Source organism: Pleurodeles waltl, chromosome 4_1 (genome assembly GCF_031143425.1).
Source record: "Pleurodeles waltl isolate 20211129_DDA chromosome 4_1, aPleWal1.hap1.20221129, whole genome shotgun sequence".
NCBI classification, from domain to species: Eukaryota; Metazoa; Chordata; class Amphibia; order Caudata; family Salamandridae; genus Pleurodeles; species Pleurodeles waltl.
The window spans coordinates 203,474,299-203,494,306 of NC_090442.1; the positions used below are offsets into that span (position 1 = coordinate 203,474,299).

The 20,008-nt window shown below is 42.5% G+C and overlaps 1 protein-coding gene across 1 annotated transcript in view; it reads left to right on the forward strand.

Moving 5' to 3' along the window:
• The window catches only part of LOC138287577 (sodium- and chloride-dependent GABA transporter 2-like), a 731,527-nt gene that overhangs the window by 139,644 nt on the left and 571,875 nt on the right, over positions 1-20,008 (forward strand). Inside the window, exon 3 of the mRNA XM_069228135.1 lies at positions 18,662-18,802. Within this exon, the coding sequence (XP_069084236.1) occupies positions 18,662-18,802 (141 nt within the window). The remainder of the gene's footprint in view (positions 1-18,661; positions 18,803-20,008) is intronic.

Below are 20,008 nucleotides of genomic sequence, written 5' to 3' on the forward strand. Positions count from 1 at the left end.
CCAGATAACAATATTGGACCTTCAGACCTAACCCCTCAGTACACCTCTGGACCTGAAGAAGACTCAGAAGGACTCTTGTGTACTGCTACTCTGTTGCCCTGCTCCCCTGCTGCTGAGTGAATGGACTTAACCTGCATTTTGAGTCCAGGACCATCAGAGTGACTCCATGTGTTAGTTGGCTGGCTTCCTGATCAAAGTCTCAGGTACAGAAAAGACTCCAACCGCCTTGAAACCAGCATCTGGACTCTATCTGCTGTGTGCCCTACCCCACAAGTAGTGCCACCTCAATCCTGGGCCCTTGGAAGTGGGAATGAAGGTGCTCTGCTAGGTCAGTTGTGGTCCTGTTGGCAGAACAGATGCAGCACAACACTTCTCCACACAGCTTTGCTTTGGAGCCAATGAAGCACAACTCATAACCAACGCCAGACCTCACAGTGCAACCTGAAGACTCCTCTGAAACTGACACTGGGCAACACATCCTTGGCGCAGGCCTTTGCATCACTAGACCCTTGTCAACAGCATCCTCGATGATGACGCAGGACTTGGCATCACAGCCCCGAGCTTCTAAACTTCCAGTGCATTACAAATCTTTGACACAGGGCTTCCCATTGCAAGACCCTGGCATCCTCAATGAAGAGGCAGGACTCTGCATCGCAGTCCAGAAGCTTTCTCAGATCCGACGTTGTGCAGCACATCCTCAAAGTGGGATCTCTCAAAGCTTTGCAAACCATGGTTTAAGATACTTTGCTCAGTGGGCTTACCTTGTGCCAGGTGTCCGGCCAATGCTACATTATGGTCAACCTCAACTTGTAACTTTGTCCTGGTCTACTGTGACCAGATGACCACAGTTGGTGCATTGTCTTTCTAGACGCTAAATTTGAAATTACATATCTCCAGTTCTACTGATTGGATTTTTGTTGTTGTGGTCTCAAATAAATTATTCAATTCTACTCTATTTTTTAAATTGGTGTGCGATTTATCTTGGGTTGTGTTTTCACCTTATTACTGTTTGAAGTGCTGCAAAAATACTTTGCACATTGCTTCTAAGTTAATCCTGCCTGCTTTGGGCCAAGCGCTTAGAGGATTGAGCACAGATTTGGAGTTAAAAGTTGAAGGCCCATGAAACTTAAGTGGGACCATCGCAGGATTACCGTGACACCTATGGAATTTTTTTTTAAATGCAACAACAGTCAGTAAGTTAAAAAATGAAAATTCACTTGAAAAACTGAAGATAACATTGACATTATACCTAACTATGCTGATAGGCTCTTAATTGATGTAAAAAAAAAAAAAACGCAACGGCTCACTGAACAAAACTAAGGTTATATTGATGTTATAGATAGATATGGTAGTAGGATCTCACTTTACATTAAAAATAATACAAAACGTCTAAAGTTATAGTTAGTTATGACAAACATTAACTTATGTTACACTTTTTAAAAAACTGCTAGAAATTCACTGAAAAAAAGGTAAAAGGGACATTATAGTTAGGTGACAGTGTCAGTTATAACAGTGTTGTAAACCTGAAAATCCACTGAAATCTGCCAGTTATAGTTCAGCAAGTCCTAGTCATGCACTGTGTCTGACCTCACATATTATGTCACCCATGACTCTCTGAAATCAGATCATCTGATAGTGAACTCGATTTGTTGGGTATATCAATAACGACAAACCTGCCACTTTCAGTCAATGCAATGCTCACATGTTTGGAAAAAAGAAAGACCACATATTTTATCCCCTGAAACTCTACCCATGAATTGCTTCAGTCCTAGCTAAAAAGCAAGGGGGTAAATCTATTTTGAAAGTAGTTAAAAGCCAAGAGAAAAGAAAATGATCTAAGTCAGAATACAAATAAAGATCAACCACTTCATGATCAGGGACAGATGCCAGTACAAGTACCTGAACCACTTACGAAGGCTCTGAATCTGTAACAGATACTGCCTCTACTCATGAAACTTCATTACACAACTGAAATCCCAGCCTCTATACTGCAGAATAACACCATCCAAGGTGAAGTTAGAGAGGGAATTTAAAGAAGCAGTGCTTTAATGGCAATCTACAGCAGATAAGAACTGAGATCGATCTCACCAGCAGAGTCGAAGATTCATTGGTATCCTTGAAGAAAGGGAAGGAAAAGAGCCTAAGAAACTTTATGGAAAACATTCTTAATAAGACTGACGAGGGGGACAAATTGAAGAATGGTAATTTAACAGTATCAAAGGCCCATTGTGTCCCTTTACAGAAATCAAAGGTAGCTTTCCTCTGTGAGTGGTTCTGATTTTTGGATTATAGAATAAAACCATCTATTTTGGATAAAGTTGAGCTAAATAAATGTTTCAAAGATTCTTCTGGATTCTTGTTCCGTATATTTTTAAAGACATTTCATATGAGCCAGAATAAAGGAGTAAAGATAGGCAAGTATTGATTAATGAGCTAAAAGGGTCCCGGAGCACATAGTGCAGAAAATAAAAAAAATGGAATATTTATCAAGGGAACATACTAAATTGTTTATTAAGTTGAAGAAGTCAAAGCATTTCTTGGAAAATTAAAAAAAGCAATAATAAAGGAGTTTTATTGCTACATTTTTAAAATAACATGCTGATCTGGATATGGAAACATATATAGGTTAAACTAGCATTTAGTTGAGTGATACAAGAGTGATAAAAGTATTTAATGAGTTCAAAAGTTCATAAAGTGGGCACAGTGGGCACAAAAGAGTAAGGACTAGAGAGCACTTAAGCATTAGTAGGTAATAAAGAACATTGTTCATAATTTGTGCCGCTCAGTGCTCAATAGCACATATTTAATCCATACAGGGTGTGAAGCCCCATCCTATTCTTGCAGGAGGGGGAATAAGAGGTTTCAGGGTAGGTAAAGAGTGCCCTTGAGGCACTAATGGGAGGGTTGGGAAAAAAGAGGTTGCAGGGTAGAGGATAGCAACTTCAGTCTCTGTACACAGGAACAAAAGCACAAGAAGAAAAATAGGGTAGAACTCATTGATCATATTGCTCTCTTCTCTTCTAAGGCAAACAGGTTAATTGTCACCAGGAAATGTAGAAATCTTACACAGGTATTCAACAATCTAGGGCTGATTTTGTAATATTGCATGAGACCCACTTGAGGTGGGTAGACTGAGGTTTATTATCTATTTGCCATTGGGTTGAAACTATTTGACAATGTATGGCCTCAGTAGTGGCACAGGGTACTTCTATAACTTAGAACAAGCATTGGCAATGGGTCTGGCTTATGAATTAAAGTGCCACTTGTCTCATATATCCAGTCATCCATCCACTGACTCTTTTTCGTGTTCACCCTCTGCCCCATTGCAATAAAACACACAAAGTCAAAAACTGATTTAATGGCATGCATTCCCTGTGGCTGCAGTCATCCCATTTGTGCTGCTGCCAGAGACATTTCTACAGCATTATGTCATGTGAGTTTCTCTGAAAGCTCAATCTCAGCTAGCCGGATAAATAAACAAAATGATCACAACTGTGTGGAGGCAAGCACTTTTTTGGGGAAGCACACAACTTCTGCCTAATCAAAACTAAATAAAATCCCCTCTATTGTGTTGCTCACATAATTGTCTGGCAACAGCTGCATTCATATTCTGACGACAGCTGCACTGTCAAGCCAGACCATAAAAATTGTGGGTGGAAGTTAATTCAACAAATGGACAAGAATGGCTGATAGTTGGGTCTGGCTATTATGGAAGTGCTAAAAGAAATATGATAACAAAAAAAAGAAAAAAAACAAGAATGGAGGAGGGTTGGAAATCTATATGATAATAATTACAAATATGATATTTGAGATACTTAGGGCCTGATTCTAACTTTGGAGGACGGTGTTAAACCGTCCCAAAAGTGGCGGATATACCACCTACCGTATTACGAGTTCCATAGGATATAATGGACTCGTAATACGGTAGGTGGTATATCCGCCACTTTTGGGACGGTTTAACACCGTCCTCCAAAGTTAGAATCAGGCCCTTAGTCATTTAATCACTCTGCATCAAACTGACTCATGTTTGGGAAGCTGTTACATTTTCTGAGACTACTGAAACACCCTGAGATATTTGGTTCCAGATGTGCAAAAAAGTATTTGATTTGGGTACTCGGGCATTTGTAGTCAAGGTTTTGATAGAAATTGATGTTTCAATTCAGTTTGTGAATGTATCAATGTGAATCAATTTGAAGATATCAGAATGAGGTATAACACATCAGGAGACTGCTTTCTTTGAAGTTTATAGCAAGGAAGCAGGAGCACACAGAGGTGTGACCACGTCCTGTGCTTTCCTCATGCAACTGCCCAGCAATAACATTCGGAACTCAGAGCAGGTGAGCATCTATGGGCCAACAAGCTAAAGCATAACAATTCCATGGCATGGAATAATAATATGTTAAAGCATAACAATTTAATTAAGTGTGTTACAATGTGTAATGAAAGAAATGCTAAGATTTTGTACAGATCATTTCATCTTCTTCCCCCTAATGGAAGAATAAAAACTTTTATACAATATACCTAATGAAGGAGATAGTCTTAATATTTTATTAGCATAGCAACATTTCATGAAACTTGGTTACAGTGTTCATAGTGTCATGCGATGTTCCGTCAATACATTGCGGTTGAGTTAACAGCCTTTCTTATGATACATCTGCACAGGCAGCTTGTAAATCTGAATGTGAGTCTTCAAGTTGAACTGGTTGAGATAAACTCTTTTATGTAGAAACTCCAAAATTTCTGCCATTGGGGGTGTCAGGTGTTTCAGTGACAAACCACTATGAAACATCAAGTGGATTATCACACTGCAAGATGTTTCCTTGCAAACTACTTATGCCTGTTCATGTGAGAGTTTGCCTAACACTTTCTTTCCCACAACCCATTTTTATCCAGAAACAAAAAACATATTGTAACCTTCATGACTTGAACAGGATGGGGGACTATTGAGGTCTCTTTTTTTTAACCCTGACCGGGCTTTTGATCATAACTCATTCTCCAATTCTAAACTCCTGATTGTTCACTCTGTGTTTAGGGTCAAAATACTTTGTTTGTGAACCGTGTTGTTGTGATGTGGTATGTACAATGTTCTGCTTGCCTGTACATGCACACAATGGGATATGCTGTTTAAATCTTTAATCCAATCTCAACAAACTTTGATCTGGAATCTCGTTTTAATAACAAACAAAAAGGAGAGATTCTAGCAGTCACTTGTGGTGCAATTAAATAAGATCAAAGTTTTCTTACAAAAACTATTTGATAGGTGTGCCAGGAGCTAGGGCTGTTTGTATCCCTTCTTTCAAAAACATGTTTATCCATTCCCCCAAACCATTACACAGTGGCTAATAAAGAGCTTCTCTTAGATGTTTGATCTGATGAGACAACATAAAGTTATTATTCTGTGCTGTCGTGAAATGTGTGCCATTGTCAGTCACCAGCTCTCTGGGTGTGCCTTCAAAATGAAAGACTTTGCCTAAACATTTTATAACTGCCATGGTGTTTGGTGCTGACGTGAATTCATAGTAAACCCCTTTAGAGTAATAGTCAATTAATACAATAAGATATTTCTTGTCTGCAGGCAAAAGATCAAAAGGACCTGCAAAGTAAAAACAACTTTACATCAATCCTTCATTCGGTAGGGGTTTAACATGTATTGCGATGTGACTTGTTTTCCAGAGTTTGTCCGATAATAGGCATGTCTGACATTTCATGGGAATAGTCATTCATTCCCAGAAATGATCTCACAACGTCTTTATCCTTGGGGGTGGGGGCAACCTTTCCAGTGGCTGAGGTGAGTGAAAATTTGGCTTTAATCCCCATGTTTGTAATGGTATGACCCAAGTAATCTAAGACGTTTGTTATAAATTGACATTTATCACATCCAAGAGTAATCCCTACACCTTGAAGACTTTTAACACCTTCTTCAAAATGTTCTTTTTTCCAATTACTGACTTTGCGAATATCACTATGTCATCTTGATAAGCCTGGATACCATCAATCCCTGTCAAAATTTGATCCATTAGTTTCTGAAAAATGCTGCCCGTTGACGCTAAGCCAAACAGTAATCTCAGAAACATATATGTTCAAAATGGGGTCATGGAGGTGGTAAGATCACACAACTCTGGAGCTAAGAGATCTGATGGTATGCTGACTTGAAGTTGAGTAGACTGAAAACTTTTGCATCCCCAGTATTGGCAAGGAGATCTTGAATTTTTGGGGGTAGGTGGTAGTCCACCATGATATTCTTATTAAGACTGCGTAAGCCAACACTTAAACGAATATCTATAGTCTTTTTGCAAACTACCATGATGGTACTGACCCACTCTGAGGAATCCCTAGGTGTTATTATCACACCTTTCTGCACCAACTTATCAAATAATTACTTGAGATCCTCTCGTATGCTAAGTGGAATTGATCTGACTTTATGAACTCCGGGAATTGCATTCTGTTTAAGCTTAAATAAATGTTCAAACTTGGTAATATTACCAATTTTAGAATCACATACTTCAGAAAAACTTCCTAAAAGCTTCTCTAAATCACTATCATCATGTGCACCACTTATGGGAGCAATGTGAATGTCATTAAGTTGCATAGGGTTTCCTGAAGCAGGAACGAGTTTCAAACCCATTCGTGCTAGGTCTTGCCAAACAACATTTTTACCCTTTACTGCTACATATATCTAAGTCTTAATATGTCTACCCAAGCATGAGAAGTTCTCAATAAAGTAACCTAAGATGTCAATGTTTTTTCCATACACTTTTGGTAAGGTTTCTGTTAGTTTTAGGGAAGCATGGTAGACCAATTTTGTGTGTAAAGGCACCAGAATTTGCCATCATGTTCAGTGAAAGGTCACCAATTTTAACCTCACAAAATAGACCTTTGACTTTTTGACTCATTTGGGAATCAACACTAACTTCAACATCAGCAGTTAATAACATTTTGTTATGATCATACCTGCAATCTTGCGTACACCCTATTCAATTGTATATTGATCATTTGCACCACACTCTTTCATCTGCATAAAGCCTGGAAATGTCCCACTTTGCACCACTTAAGACATGTCTTCCCAAGTGCTGGTCATGTTGGACTATTGTCCAAGTGTGAGTGTGAGCCACATCTTAAACATGAGACCTAGATTTTCTTCGAAATTATTTGGCTGACTTGCCTTTAATGGGAAATTGCTTTAACAGACTGAGAATAATGTACTGAGTTAACTATTGCACAATTGGATAAACCGCTAGTAATACATTTGCTTGAAACAATAGCAGGTTTGATACCTTTGGCTATATCCACCACTTTAGTGAGTGATGGGTCTCTACAGCTAAAGAGGCGCAATTGGATTTTTTTGATAAGAGCAACTATTAACCAACAGATCTCTTACGTACATCTCTAGCGATGTTCTGAAATTGGAATTAGATGTTAAATTCCTGAGACCTCAACACTTTTGTCTACATTCCGTTTCTTCTCCAAGATGTTATAGCGTTCCAACAAAACACTATGCCACTCCATACATTTTTTACTCAATCTTTGGACTGCTTCAATATCAACATCCTAGTCGTCATCATCACCACAGGGAGGATTCAATAGTGGCAAATTGTCAAAAAGTTGCTGTCCCTCTTTAACAAAATAATGGAAAAGTAGTGCAAGTTTTTTCTTGGGCGCAAAGTTCTCAGCATCCATCGCAACGAGGACGTTTTTGAATGAATGAAACCATATCTTCCAAGGTACTAAAGGTTTCCCAGTAAGCGCTAAGAATGGTGTCAAATGTACCAAGTGTGTGTGTTTGCATTATTCAAAATCCTTATCTAGTCACAAGTTGTAGGAAAGTACCATCTTGCCTGGCATGTTACCCCCATATTTCACTGTATATATGTTGTTTTAGTTGTATGTGTCATTGGGACCCTGCCAGCCAGGGCCCCAGTGCTCATAAGTGTGCCCTTTATGTGTTACCTGTCTTACGACTAACTGTCTCACTGAGGCTCTGCTATCCAGAACCTCAGTGGTTATGCTCTCTCATTTCTTTCCAAATTGTCACTAACAGGCTAGTGACCAATTTCACCAATTTACATTGGCATACTGGAACACCCTTATAATTCCCTAGTATATGGTACTGAGGTACCCAGGGTATTGGGGTTCCAGGAGATTCCTATGGGCTGCAGCATTTCTTTTGCCACCCATAGGGAGCTCTGACAATTCTTACACAGGCCTGCCATTGCAGCCTGAGTGAAATAACGTCCACGTTATTTCAGAGCCATTTACCACTGCACTTAAATAACTTATAAGTCACCTATATGTCTAACCTTTACCTGGTAAAGGTTGGATGCTAAGTTACTTAGTGTGTGGGCACCGTGGCACTAGCCAAGGTGCCCCCACATGGTTCAGGGCAAATTCACCAGACTTTGTGAGTGCGGGGACACCATTACACGCGTGCACTACACATAGGTCACTACCTATGTGTAGCTTCACAATGGTAACTCCGAATATGGCCATGTAACATGTCTATGATCATGGAATTGCCCCCTCTATGCCATCCTGGCATTGTTGGCACAATCCCATGATCCCACGGGTCTCTAGCACAGACCCGGGTACTGCCGACCTGCCTTTTCAGGGGTTTCACTGCAGCTGCTGCTGCTGCCAACCCCTCAGACAGGTTTCTGCCCTCCTGGGGTCCAGCCAGGCTTGGCCCAGGAAGGCAGAACAAAGGACTTCCTCAGAGAGAGGGTGTTACACCCTCTCCCTTTGGAAAAAGGTGTTAAGGCAGGGGAGGAGTAGCCTCCCCCAGCCTCTGGAAATGCTTTCATGGGCACTGATGGTGCCCATTTCTGCATAAGCCAGTCTACACCGGTTCACGGACCCCTCAGCCCTGCTCTGGCGCGAAACTGGACAAAGGAAAGGGGAGTGACCACTCCCCTGACCTGCACCTCCCCTGGGAGGTGCCCAGAGCTCCTCCAGTGCGCTCCAGACCTCTGCCATCTTGGAAACAGAGGTGCTGCTGGCACACTGGACTGCTCTGAGTGGCCAGGGCCAGCAGGTGACGTCAGAGACTCCTTCTGATAGGCTCCTTCAGGTGTTGCTAGCCTATCCTCTCTCCTAAGTAGCCAAACCCTCTTTTCTGGCTATTTAGGGTCTCTGCTTTGGGGAATTCCTTAGATAACGAATGCAAGAGCTCATCAGAGTTCCTCTGCATCTCTCTCTTCACCTTCTGCCAAGGAATCGACTGCTGACTGCGCTGGAAGACTGCAAAACTGCAACAAAGTAGCAAAGTCGACTACTGCAACAAAGTAGCAAAGACGACTACTGCGACACTGTAAAGCTGATCCAGCCGCCTTCTCGACTGTTTTCCTGGTTGTGCATGCTGTGGGGGTAGTCTGCCTCCTCTCTGCACTAGAAGCTCCGAAGAAATCTCCAGTGGGTCGACGGAATCTTCCCCCTGCAACCGCAGGCTCCAAAGAACTGCATCACCGGTCCTCTGGGTCTCCTCTCAGCACGACGAGCGAGGTCCCTTGAACTCAGCAACTCTGTCCAAGTGACTCCCACAGTCCAGTGACTCTTCAGTCCAAGTTTGGTGGAGGTAAGTCCTTGCCTCCCCACGCCAGACTGCATTGCCGGGAACCGCGTGTTTTGCAGCTACTCCAGCTCCTGTGCACTTTTCCAGGATTTCCTTTGTGCACAGCCAAGCCTGTGTCCACGTCACTCTAACCTGCATTGCACGACCTCCTGAGTTGTCCTCCGGTGGCGTGGGACTCTCTTGTGCAACTTCGGGTGAGCACCGTTTCACTCCACTTCGTAGTGCCTGTTCTGGCACTTCTGCGGGTGCTGCCTGCTTCTGAGAGGGCTCCTTCTCTTGCTGGATGCCCCCTCTGTCCCCTCATGCAATTGGCGACATCCTGGTCTCTCCTGGGCCACAGCAGCATCCAAAAACCCTAAACACAAGCTTTGCAGCTAGCAAGGCTTGTTTGTGGTCTTTCTGCGGGAAAACACTTCTGCACGACTCTTCACGACGTGTGACATCCATCCTCTATAGGGGAAGTTTCTAGCCCTTGTCGTTCTTGCAGAATCCTCAGCTTCTACTGTCCAGTAGCAGCTTCTTTGCACCCACAGCTGGCATTTCCTGGGCATCTGCCCACTCCCGACTTGATCGTGACTCTTGGACTTGGTCTCCTTGTTCCACAGGTACTCTCGTCTGGAAATCCATTGTTGTTGCATTGCTGGTGTTTGTCTTCCTGGCAGAATTCCCCTATCACGACTTCTGTGCTCTCTGGGGAACTTAGGTGCACTTTGCACCCACTTTTCAGGGTCTTGGGGTGGGCTATTTTTCTAACCCTCACTGTTTCCTTACAGTCCCAGCGGCCCTCTACAAGGTCACATAGGTTTGGGGTCCATTCGTGGTTCGCATTCCACTTCTAGAGTATATGGTTTGTGTTGCCATATCCCTATGTGCCCCCATTGCATTCTTTTGTGACTATACATTGTTTGCACTGTTTTATATTGCTATTACTGTATATTTTGGTATTGTGTACATATATCTTGTGTATATTTGCTATCCTCATACTGAGGGTACTCACTGGGATACTTTGGCATATTGTCATAAAAATAAAGTACCTTTATTTTTAGTATATCTGTGTATTGTGTTTTCTTATGATATTGTGCATATGACACTAGTGGTACTGTAGGAGCTTCACTCGTCTCCTAGTTCAGCCTAAGCTGCTCTGCTAAGCTACCTTTTCTATCAGCCTAAGCTGCTAGACTCCCCTCTACACTAATAAGGGATACCTGGACCTGGTGCAAGGTGTAAGTACCCCTTGGTACCCACTACAAGCCAGGCCAGCCTCCTACACCCACGTCTGGGCATACCCTTCCCACTTGGGGCGACAAATGGAAAACAAACAGATGATGAACGGAATGCTGAACAATGCAAACATTCCCCCCTAGTCACAAAGATCTGGGTTTAATCCATCGTTTTTTTGTTCACCACACCACCCCAGTTTGGACACAGCCATATGCAAATCAGTCTTGACCCTGTTCCTCATGGGGACAGTCCAGCCCGAACTGCCAAGCCAGGTCCTCCCTGAACCGGAAAGAAGAATCCTAGGACCGGTTTCAGGGTATCACCCTTTATCAGTTAGGCTAGCTTGAATCCATGTTCCCGTGCTGGGTCCAAAATGAAATGGCATGGTCAGCAAAAAAACTGATCGATTAAACCCAGATTTGTGACTGGGGGTGAATGTTTGATTTGTTCTGCATTCCATCCATCAACTGTTCTTTTTGCATTTGTCACCCCAAGTGGGAAGGGTATGCCCAGACGTGGGTCCCGTGCTCACTATGCCACCCGATTCAAGATACCCTGGCTAAGGAGGGGTGATACCCCACAACCAGTCTCAGGATGCTTGTTTCTGGGCCAGGGAGGACCTGGTCTAGCAGTTAGGGCTGGACTGTTCCCATAGGGAGCAGGGTCACACCTGATTTGCATATGGCGGGGTCCAAACTGGAATGGCATGGAGAGCAAAAACTGATGGATCAAACCCAGATCTGTGACTGGGGGTGAATGAGTGATTTGTTCTGCATTCTGCATCAACTGTTCTTTTTGCGGTAGTCCCAGCGCGGCACAACCACCATAGTTAAAATATGGTGCTTGGACCAACGCATTGGCAGTGGTCCGACCGCGATCCGCCATTCTGGCGGTCCGGTGACCACAAGACTCGTAATGAGGCCCTCTGTGTTTTTAGGCTTGCGAAGGGGGATCTCCAATTGTCGAAAATACGACTGGGCACTCTGCACTGAGGCTCTGGTTCCATTAAAATCCAGTGTGAGCCAGGCACAGTCAAGAAAGAGTCTCCGCACTGACCAATCCATCTCGAAACTGACTGTAAAAATCCAAAATCCATACAACATTGAATGATGGGCTCATGTGGTGTGAAATTGCTCATCACCAAATGTTGCAATATCGTAATGAGGTAAAATCAACCAGGAGACTCTTTTCTTTGAGGTTTATTGCAAGGAAGCAGAAGCCCATGGAGATGCGTCCACGTCCAGTGCTTTGCTCATGCAACTGTCCAGCAGTAGCATTCAGAACTCACAGAACGGGCAAGCATCCAAGTCATCAAGTTAAAGCAGTGGTTCCCAATCTGTGCGCCGCGGCTCGCTGGTGCGCCATCAAAACTAGCCAGGGGCGCCGCACACAGTTTGGGAACCACTGAGCTATTTATAGCCCTTGGGCCAGTTCGTACAAAATAAAACTACTCAGTTGTAGCAGCTCTTTTTTAATTTTGTCCTTGAGCGCCCTCTGGTGGTTAAACACAACTAAAGGGATTCTACATTTCACAATATTTAAACAGTTATGTTATAACTACATAAAAATGAGACCTGCCCATTTTACTAGGGTTACCGTCAACCAATATTTTCCCCTTACTAAAAAACCCTATACAACTGTTACATTTTTATTTTTTACAGTTATATATAGAATTACAATACCTTCATTGGCGTCATCCCAATTCTTTTCAGGGAGAAAAATGGATGTACTCCCTAGGCCAGGCTTACATCCCCCACCCGCCAACAAAAAGTAACATAATGGGGAGCCGCAGCCAGTGGCCAATAGATCAAGGGAGCCGTGGGTCGAAAATGTTTGGGAACCACTGAGTTAAAGTATAACAATTCCATGGCATGGAATAACAAAATGTTAAAGCAAAAGAATTGCATTAAGCATGTTAAAATAGTATAATCTGTTATGAAAGAAGGACTAAGATTATGTACATATTATTACAATCAAGTACGATTGAAACACAATAGCTGTTTTAATAGTAGAAATGTGATATATAGACCCAATTTCATTAAGCAGGGGGGCACAACAGCGTTTGCTCTTTCTCATGCCATCAGTAACAACAGAAGGAATATAGCTGGTACACATGGAGAATCATCTATAAAAAAATGCAAATTTTTTTTTTTTTTAATTAATTGAGAAATGCGTACAACTATTTGGGTATAAAATAAAGATAAAAGGGAAGTGGCAGTAATGAATTATAATAAGGCTCATTTAGACCTCAAATTTCAGTCCTTGATTATGCCTAAGCTTTTCATGTCCTTAGGAGTCGAGGTTACTAATAATGATGCCCAGATCTTCAAATTAAATTATGTAATATTGCTGCCTTTACACTAAGAAAGATAATCAGAAATGGGACAAGAGGCAGTTCTCGGTGGTAGGCAGAATTAATATGATATGAATGTTTATTTTGCTTCACCAATTATTTTATATTCAATGTCTTCTCTGTTACTTTGACAAATTTGTCACCAAAATTACATGCTACGATAACCACTTTTAGCTTGGCATGGAAGCAGCTGTGATTTGAAAAATGGAGGCTGGGCAGTACCAGAATTTGAGTTTTACTTTATGACTTCCACTTCTACGAGTCATTTAAAAATATTAACCTCTGATGTACACTATATATTATTTCAAAATATATTTATTATGACAGCTGAACATGGCAACTGGTTAAACAATTGAAAAGCCTACATTTTGTTTAAAAAAAAAAGTCAGATTTAAAAACTAATGTGCATTATATCAGTGCTATACAATGATTTGAAGGCAATTCAGGAAACTGGAGGAGAGAGGACCAAACCCGCTGTGGGAGAACACTTTGATCCCAGTGGAAATAACCAAATTATTTTATCCGTAGGTACACTATTGCATCATGGAGTTTGACCAAATGATCAAAAGAAGGGTAAAATATTTGTCAGGAATAAGGCTGTGCACGGTCCAGGTCCCGGCCGAAACTCCACTGCGCATATTTGCCGCGCTTCATGCGCACCACTTGTCATCCCCTCCTGTTCTAAAAGTGGTCATCAGCGTTGCCTGCCCTGCGGTAAAGCTCATTTAGCTGCAGGGTCAGGACATTGGTGGACAAGATGCACTTATCAGTGCTACTCTATGAAGGGACTACAATTCCCAAGTTTCTAGAGGCAGCGGCCATCCGACTTCACTTCAGTGGAAATTCATATTATGTTCCTCTCACATGTTTAAGTGTATAATGACTTTTTGAATACTGGCAATAGAGGGATATTATTATTTCTCGTGTGCTCCATTATCACTTTTTTTTATAGATTATTCCTTTCTATCCATGACCTGCCATGTCAACCCCATCTCATCGTCATGCTTCCATGCCCTCCGACTCCTGTGATTGATTTTCAAGTGGATCCCCTCTGACACGAGGAAGACAGTCACCCAGGCACTCTTCACTAGCAACCTGGATTATGGCAATGCACTGTATGCCAAGAAATTACAATCAAGACTACAAAGAATCCAAAATGCAGTAGCCAGACTCATCCTGGACATCCTCTGACATAGCCACATTTCCTCCCACCTCAGAGACCTACACTGGCTCCCAGTCAACAAGCGCATCACATACAAACTCCTGATCTACACCCACAAGGCACTACACACCATAGGACCGGCATACCTCAACCACAAATCTCTATTCTTCCCAGCTCCCCCTTCAGGCTGTTCCCAAGATCCAGAAAAGCACAGCAGGAGGAAGATCCTTCTCCTCCCTCACAGCCTGGACATGGAGAAAGCTACCTCTCAAGCTCAGGCACACCGCATCACTGAAGCAGTTCAGGAAGGACCTCAAGACCTGGCTCTTCAATTGAGCAGCATGCCCACAAACAGCACCTTGAGACCCTACAGGTGATTAGCCACACTTTAAAGATCACTGGTTGATTGATTGATAGAGAAACAGTCACCCACACCCTATTCACCAGCAAGTTGTACTATGGGAACAGCCTGTACATCAGGATCACCAAGCAACTCACTAGAAGACTACAACCAGTCCAGAACTCAGCAGTCAATCATCCATGCCTCCAGGAACTCCACTGGCCTCTGATAGACAAACACACTCAATTCAAACTCCTCAAACACACATGTTGAAGGCACTGCACACCTCAAGTGCCACCAACCTGAACAGTTGCATCTCCTTCCATAAACCACTCAAACAACTCCCCTCCACAGGACTCCTACTCCCACACATCCCCCACATACACAGAACCAGATCAGGAAGACGGGCATATTCTTATATTGCTGCTAAACCATGGAACAGCCTCTCTCTCCACATCAGGGCATCCTCCTCTCCTTAAATTCCACAAGAAGCTGAATACCTGGCTTTTCATTTATTTACCTACCAAGGCAGGGCTAGGTACACACTCCTGCTCAGTGCCCAGTGCCAAAATTCCTTTGTGGGGGATAGTGCAATTTACAAATACACATAATGTAACACAATTTGACATTGTGTTCTGCTACTGATAGAAAGGTACACATAGAGACAACAAGCAATTGTTGATTTCCACCAGACTTCTACGCATGAAAAGATCTGTGTTACATGGATGGAAGCTTTAGTAAGAACAATCTCCTTAAAGAAGTGGAACAAGTGAAGACATGCACCACCTACCACTGAGCATGAACCTTAGGAGGATTCTATTTCACTGTTTGAATCAACTATATAATATCCTGGTTACAGTGCAGGAAATAGATACAAATAGTAGGGATTTGTGTTTTGGTGTAAACATGCTCTGGTAGATTGGAAATATATTTTTTGGGGTTGTTTGCGAATACAATTATTTTGCTTGAAAATTTATTCTAAATTAGAAGAGATCATAGGCAATTTCCTGAGAGGGATCCTGTTATTGCCCTGCTGGAGAGTAGGTAGAACTCCAGCCAAATCCAACAGTGACTAATGTAGTCTTTTTTAGCTCTCTCGTAGAGGTATCAAAGACTGCTCATCGGTAGAGGTGTACTGGGAGCCCCAGGCACTGTCATTGGTCAATTAATATACAAAATAATCAGGCCTCAGGAGAAAACATAAAGGTTGCATGTAGACGCATTTAAGAACTGAGGGTCTTCTTGAATTACAGATTAAAAACTCTGTAAAATGTAATAATACATCCTGGAGGGCTATAGGAAGTCTGTGGAGTGCTGGATCAGCTTTGCTTGGGTGATATATTAATACTGGCTACTTTGCTGCTCATATTTAGATACCCTTTATTATCTTTGATTGTTTTTTGTTTTTATTTCTGAAATATGTAGAGTCATTTACTTCTTTGGAACTGTAATTAAAGAAAAGAAGATTGGTACCTCCTCCTCTTCTTTTAGCCTGAATAATATTTTTTAAATGAGCTGCAAAGAGTGTTCAAATAATAGTGTAAGCAGCATAAATAGTAGCTTGTAAGTGTGATTTCTAAAAATCCTGTCTAGGACAGAGGCCCTCATTACGACATCAGCGGTCTTTTCCAAAGACCGCCAAAGCCACTGCAGTCAGCAGACTGCTGTTGGTCTGCTCACCACCATATTTGGAGTTGGTGGAGGACTTCTGCCCATTTGTGGGCGATAGTTCTGCTCCATCGGCCTGGCCGATGGAGTTGAAGAGGCAGGTGCATCGACAGCAGTGCCACGGCAGCACGACTCCACCTGACATATTACGAGCCGCAATACGGTTTGGCGGAGCCTTGCTGGCGTGGTGGTGCTGGCGGTGCAAAACCACCAGTACCCATCCCCCTGTATGACCAAATCGCCGGAAAAGGTAAGGTGATTGTCCGAAGCGGGGGGAGTATTGGGTGCATGTGGGTGTGTGTATGTGTGCGAATGGGGTATATGAGTACGTGTATGTGTGCGAATACGGGTGAATGAGTGTGTGTTTCTGAGCGAGTGAGTGGGGGTGTCTGTTTGCCAGTGTAAGGAAGAAGGAGGGTGAGTATGTGTAAGTGCAGGTAAGTGAATGGATGTGTACAGTTGGGGGTGGTGTTTTTGCCTGGCAGTCTGCAGCTCAGTAATCCGGCCCGCAGGTTGAGGCCTGCTGCCGGGGTGCAGATGCTCATCGCCAGTCGCGTTGCCCCAACTGCACCGGCAGGCCAGGCGGTGTTGTGGAGGTTTGGCTTCTGCCAAACCCCACAACTTGTCATGCGGCGGTCTTTACCACCGGTTCCGCAGCAGTAATACTGTCACAGCGAGGCTGTCGGTCTGATGACCGCCAACCTCGTAATGAGGGCCAGAGTGTTTAAAGTAAAACTGAACTTGTTTTTTAAATTAAATTGATAGCTAAAACAATATTTAACTCAGCTGCCATTTTGACTTGATACCACTAGATAGTGCTTGACTTGAAAATATAACATAACTTCTATTTGAAATTTTAACACATGCAAACAATAAGTCTGCACAATTTTTTCTGATATATGTTAGAAAGATTATGCTTTCCGGTCATGGTTATATCATAATTAAGTTATAATCTAAACTGAAACAATAAAATGACTGTGTATGAGTTTGATTGGAGGCAGCACCATTGGGGAGCGGTATCGCCTGGCTCTTTGAAGCAGCTTCTGATTACGTGAGTGTGGACCAGGTCTACAGTTGTCAAATAAGGAGGCATCACACCCTAAAAATAAGAGTTCAAATCATTGTCAAGTCTTGACTACATTTATAAACACGCATTTGCAATGCAACGGGTCTCAAATTACGTCGAGTTAGAGCTATTAGCGTTGTAAACTCCTAACCGGACTTTTCTTGCCACATTAAATTTAAAAAAATGAATAGTCCAGAAAACATTCAGAAAACATGGAGCCTCGTATGGTTCCTGTAGTTTACGGCGGCTCTCGAGGAGGGCTAAACACCGGAAAAAGATTGACGTATGCATGCCTTTCACAAATGAAAAAAAGCTTATTTTAAAAGGCAAGCCCATGAACCAATGAAAATGACAGATGAAACATGCGCATGGTTAAAATCCCCCTAAGGAGGGATTAGAAGAGGGACAGAGCGCTTTTCACTCGCCCCTAAAAAAAGATGCTGCTTGAATAACATCACAATATCAAACAACATGGTTTTGCCAGTGACATGAAACATTTAAAACATTGAGAACTACTGCCTAATACTAGCCCAATATTTTATATATTTGCTTGGTTACGTTTCTGCATTCACATTTCAGAAATTAAATTCTTTGTGCCTTTTATTTATCAGATATTAGCAATAATTCATTTCTGAACTATTTGGATAGCATTGTTTTTGTAACATCACAACTTATTCCATCTTTTACACATCCGCATAGAAGTTGAAAGATTGTATATCAAATGCAGCTAGAGGCAGGAGCAAGAGAAACACACTGTCCCTCTGCTCCTGCCCCAGGCAGTATATACTAAGCCACTTCAAAGAGGAAGAGCTATATCAGTGCAGGAAAGTAATGCAGTATATTTAAAATGTAAAGGTAGAGAAGGGAAAGTTATCTGGCTGGCCTCAGTATGTAGTGAATAGGTTACTGTGAATGGGTTGCGCTTTTAAGTTTGGCATAGTTGCCTTTTAATTCTGACCGGTCCTGCTGATACTACAAGGTGAATGGTGAGTCTGCAGGATCCACTTGGAGACTGTGGCAAATGAAAGTAGCCATATTCTCTGGGTGAAAATGTGCAATGAAAATTATTTTTGATTCTGCCACTTATTTCTAATTTCTGAGGGAACCCTCAAGGGCTACCTAATAATTCCCTGATACCCCAGGTATTGGTAATTATGTGCATACTAGTTATCAGGCAGCCTATTCCCATCTTGTAATGCTGCCCATAGACTTGACATACACAATGCTATTGTAAATTCCTTAGATTGCTTCCGCTTTACTTTGACACAATTTTCTTTGTCTTTCAGGAATTGGATACGCCTCTCTAGTGATTGTCATATTTATGAATTCGTATTACATAATTGTTCTTGCCTGGGCCTTTTTCTACCTCTTCAATTCATTCACCACAGACCTCCCCTGGGCCAGCTGTGGTCATGAGTGGAACACAGGTAATTATATTTCTCTGATTTTTTTGCCCTTTAGATTCTTACTACTTGTACCTTTGAGACCCATCTTCATGGCACATAGTTATTTGATATATGCCAACAGATCAGTTGTAGGTGGGAGGCTCATGCTTTTTTAGCCCAAAATGGCTTTATTTTAGCTGTGTCGTGTCTCTAATTGTCTCTTTTCAATGTAAGCCAATGGAGAAAGAAATCCAATGATTTTTTCTTTTTTTAATTCTCTTTTCAAGTTTCGAAATGTTATCATGTAAGTTATTGAACTTGATGCTCATGAGTAAGAGTGATACGGAGAACATTATATAGAGTAAGGGAATACTGTGAACAGCAGTTTTTGAGGGCCAGCTGTATCAAAGGATTTTAACCTTCTGGTGTCTATGGGAAAAAGGTTTAGTATATATGGCCCTAAGTATTTATGTAGGAAGGGAGGCATCAGGGAAGCAGTGCTCATGGGTACCATTTGGGGTATAAAAAGATAGATGGCTCTGGTTGCCAATGAGTTAAAGACAAGAGATGTAGTCAGCCATAGGCCCTCATTATGACTTCGGCGGTCTTTTCCTAAGAGCCACAGGCAGAAGAAGATCACCAGTGCTGGCGGTCTTCCTACCGCCATATTGAGAGCACTGAAGGATTTCTCCCACAATTTGGGCTGAAACCCTCCAGTAGTCGTGCTGGCAGTCAGAGGTGCAGAGGCGGTTACATCACCATCACCACCACACCAAAAGGACTCTGCCCGCTGTATTATGAGCAGTAATGCAGCGTTGCATTGTTCTGATGGCGGGGCGCTGCCAGCAGTTGAAGCGCCTGTTCCCGTTCCCTCGTGGACGACCTCCTTGCCAGACAAGGTAAGTCGATTGTCTGACGGGGAGGGGGACGGGAGGGTAGGGGCTGTTGTGAGTGCATGTGTGAGTGGGTGTTGTCTGTGTGTGTGAATGCAAGTGTGTATGCGTGTGTGTATGGGTGTTTGAATGCGTGTATGATTGTTGAAGTGAGTGTGTGTTGGAATGTGTGTGAATGCGTGTATGTATGCGTGTGAGTGAATGTGTGTATGTATGTGTGTGAGTGAATGAGTGTTTGTATGCATGTGAGTGAATGAGTGTATGCATGCGTGTGAGTGAATGAGTGTATGTATGCATGTGAGTGAATGCGTGTGTGTAAGTGTTGGTGAATGACTGTATGCAGGGTGCATGAGGG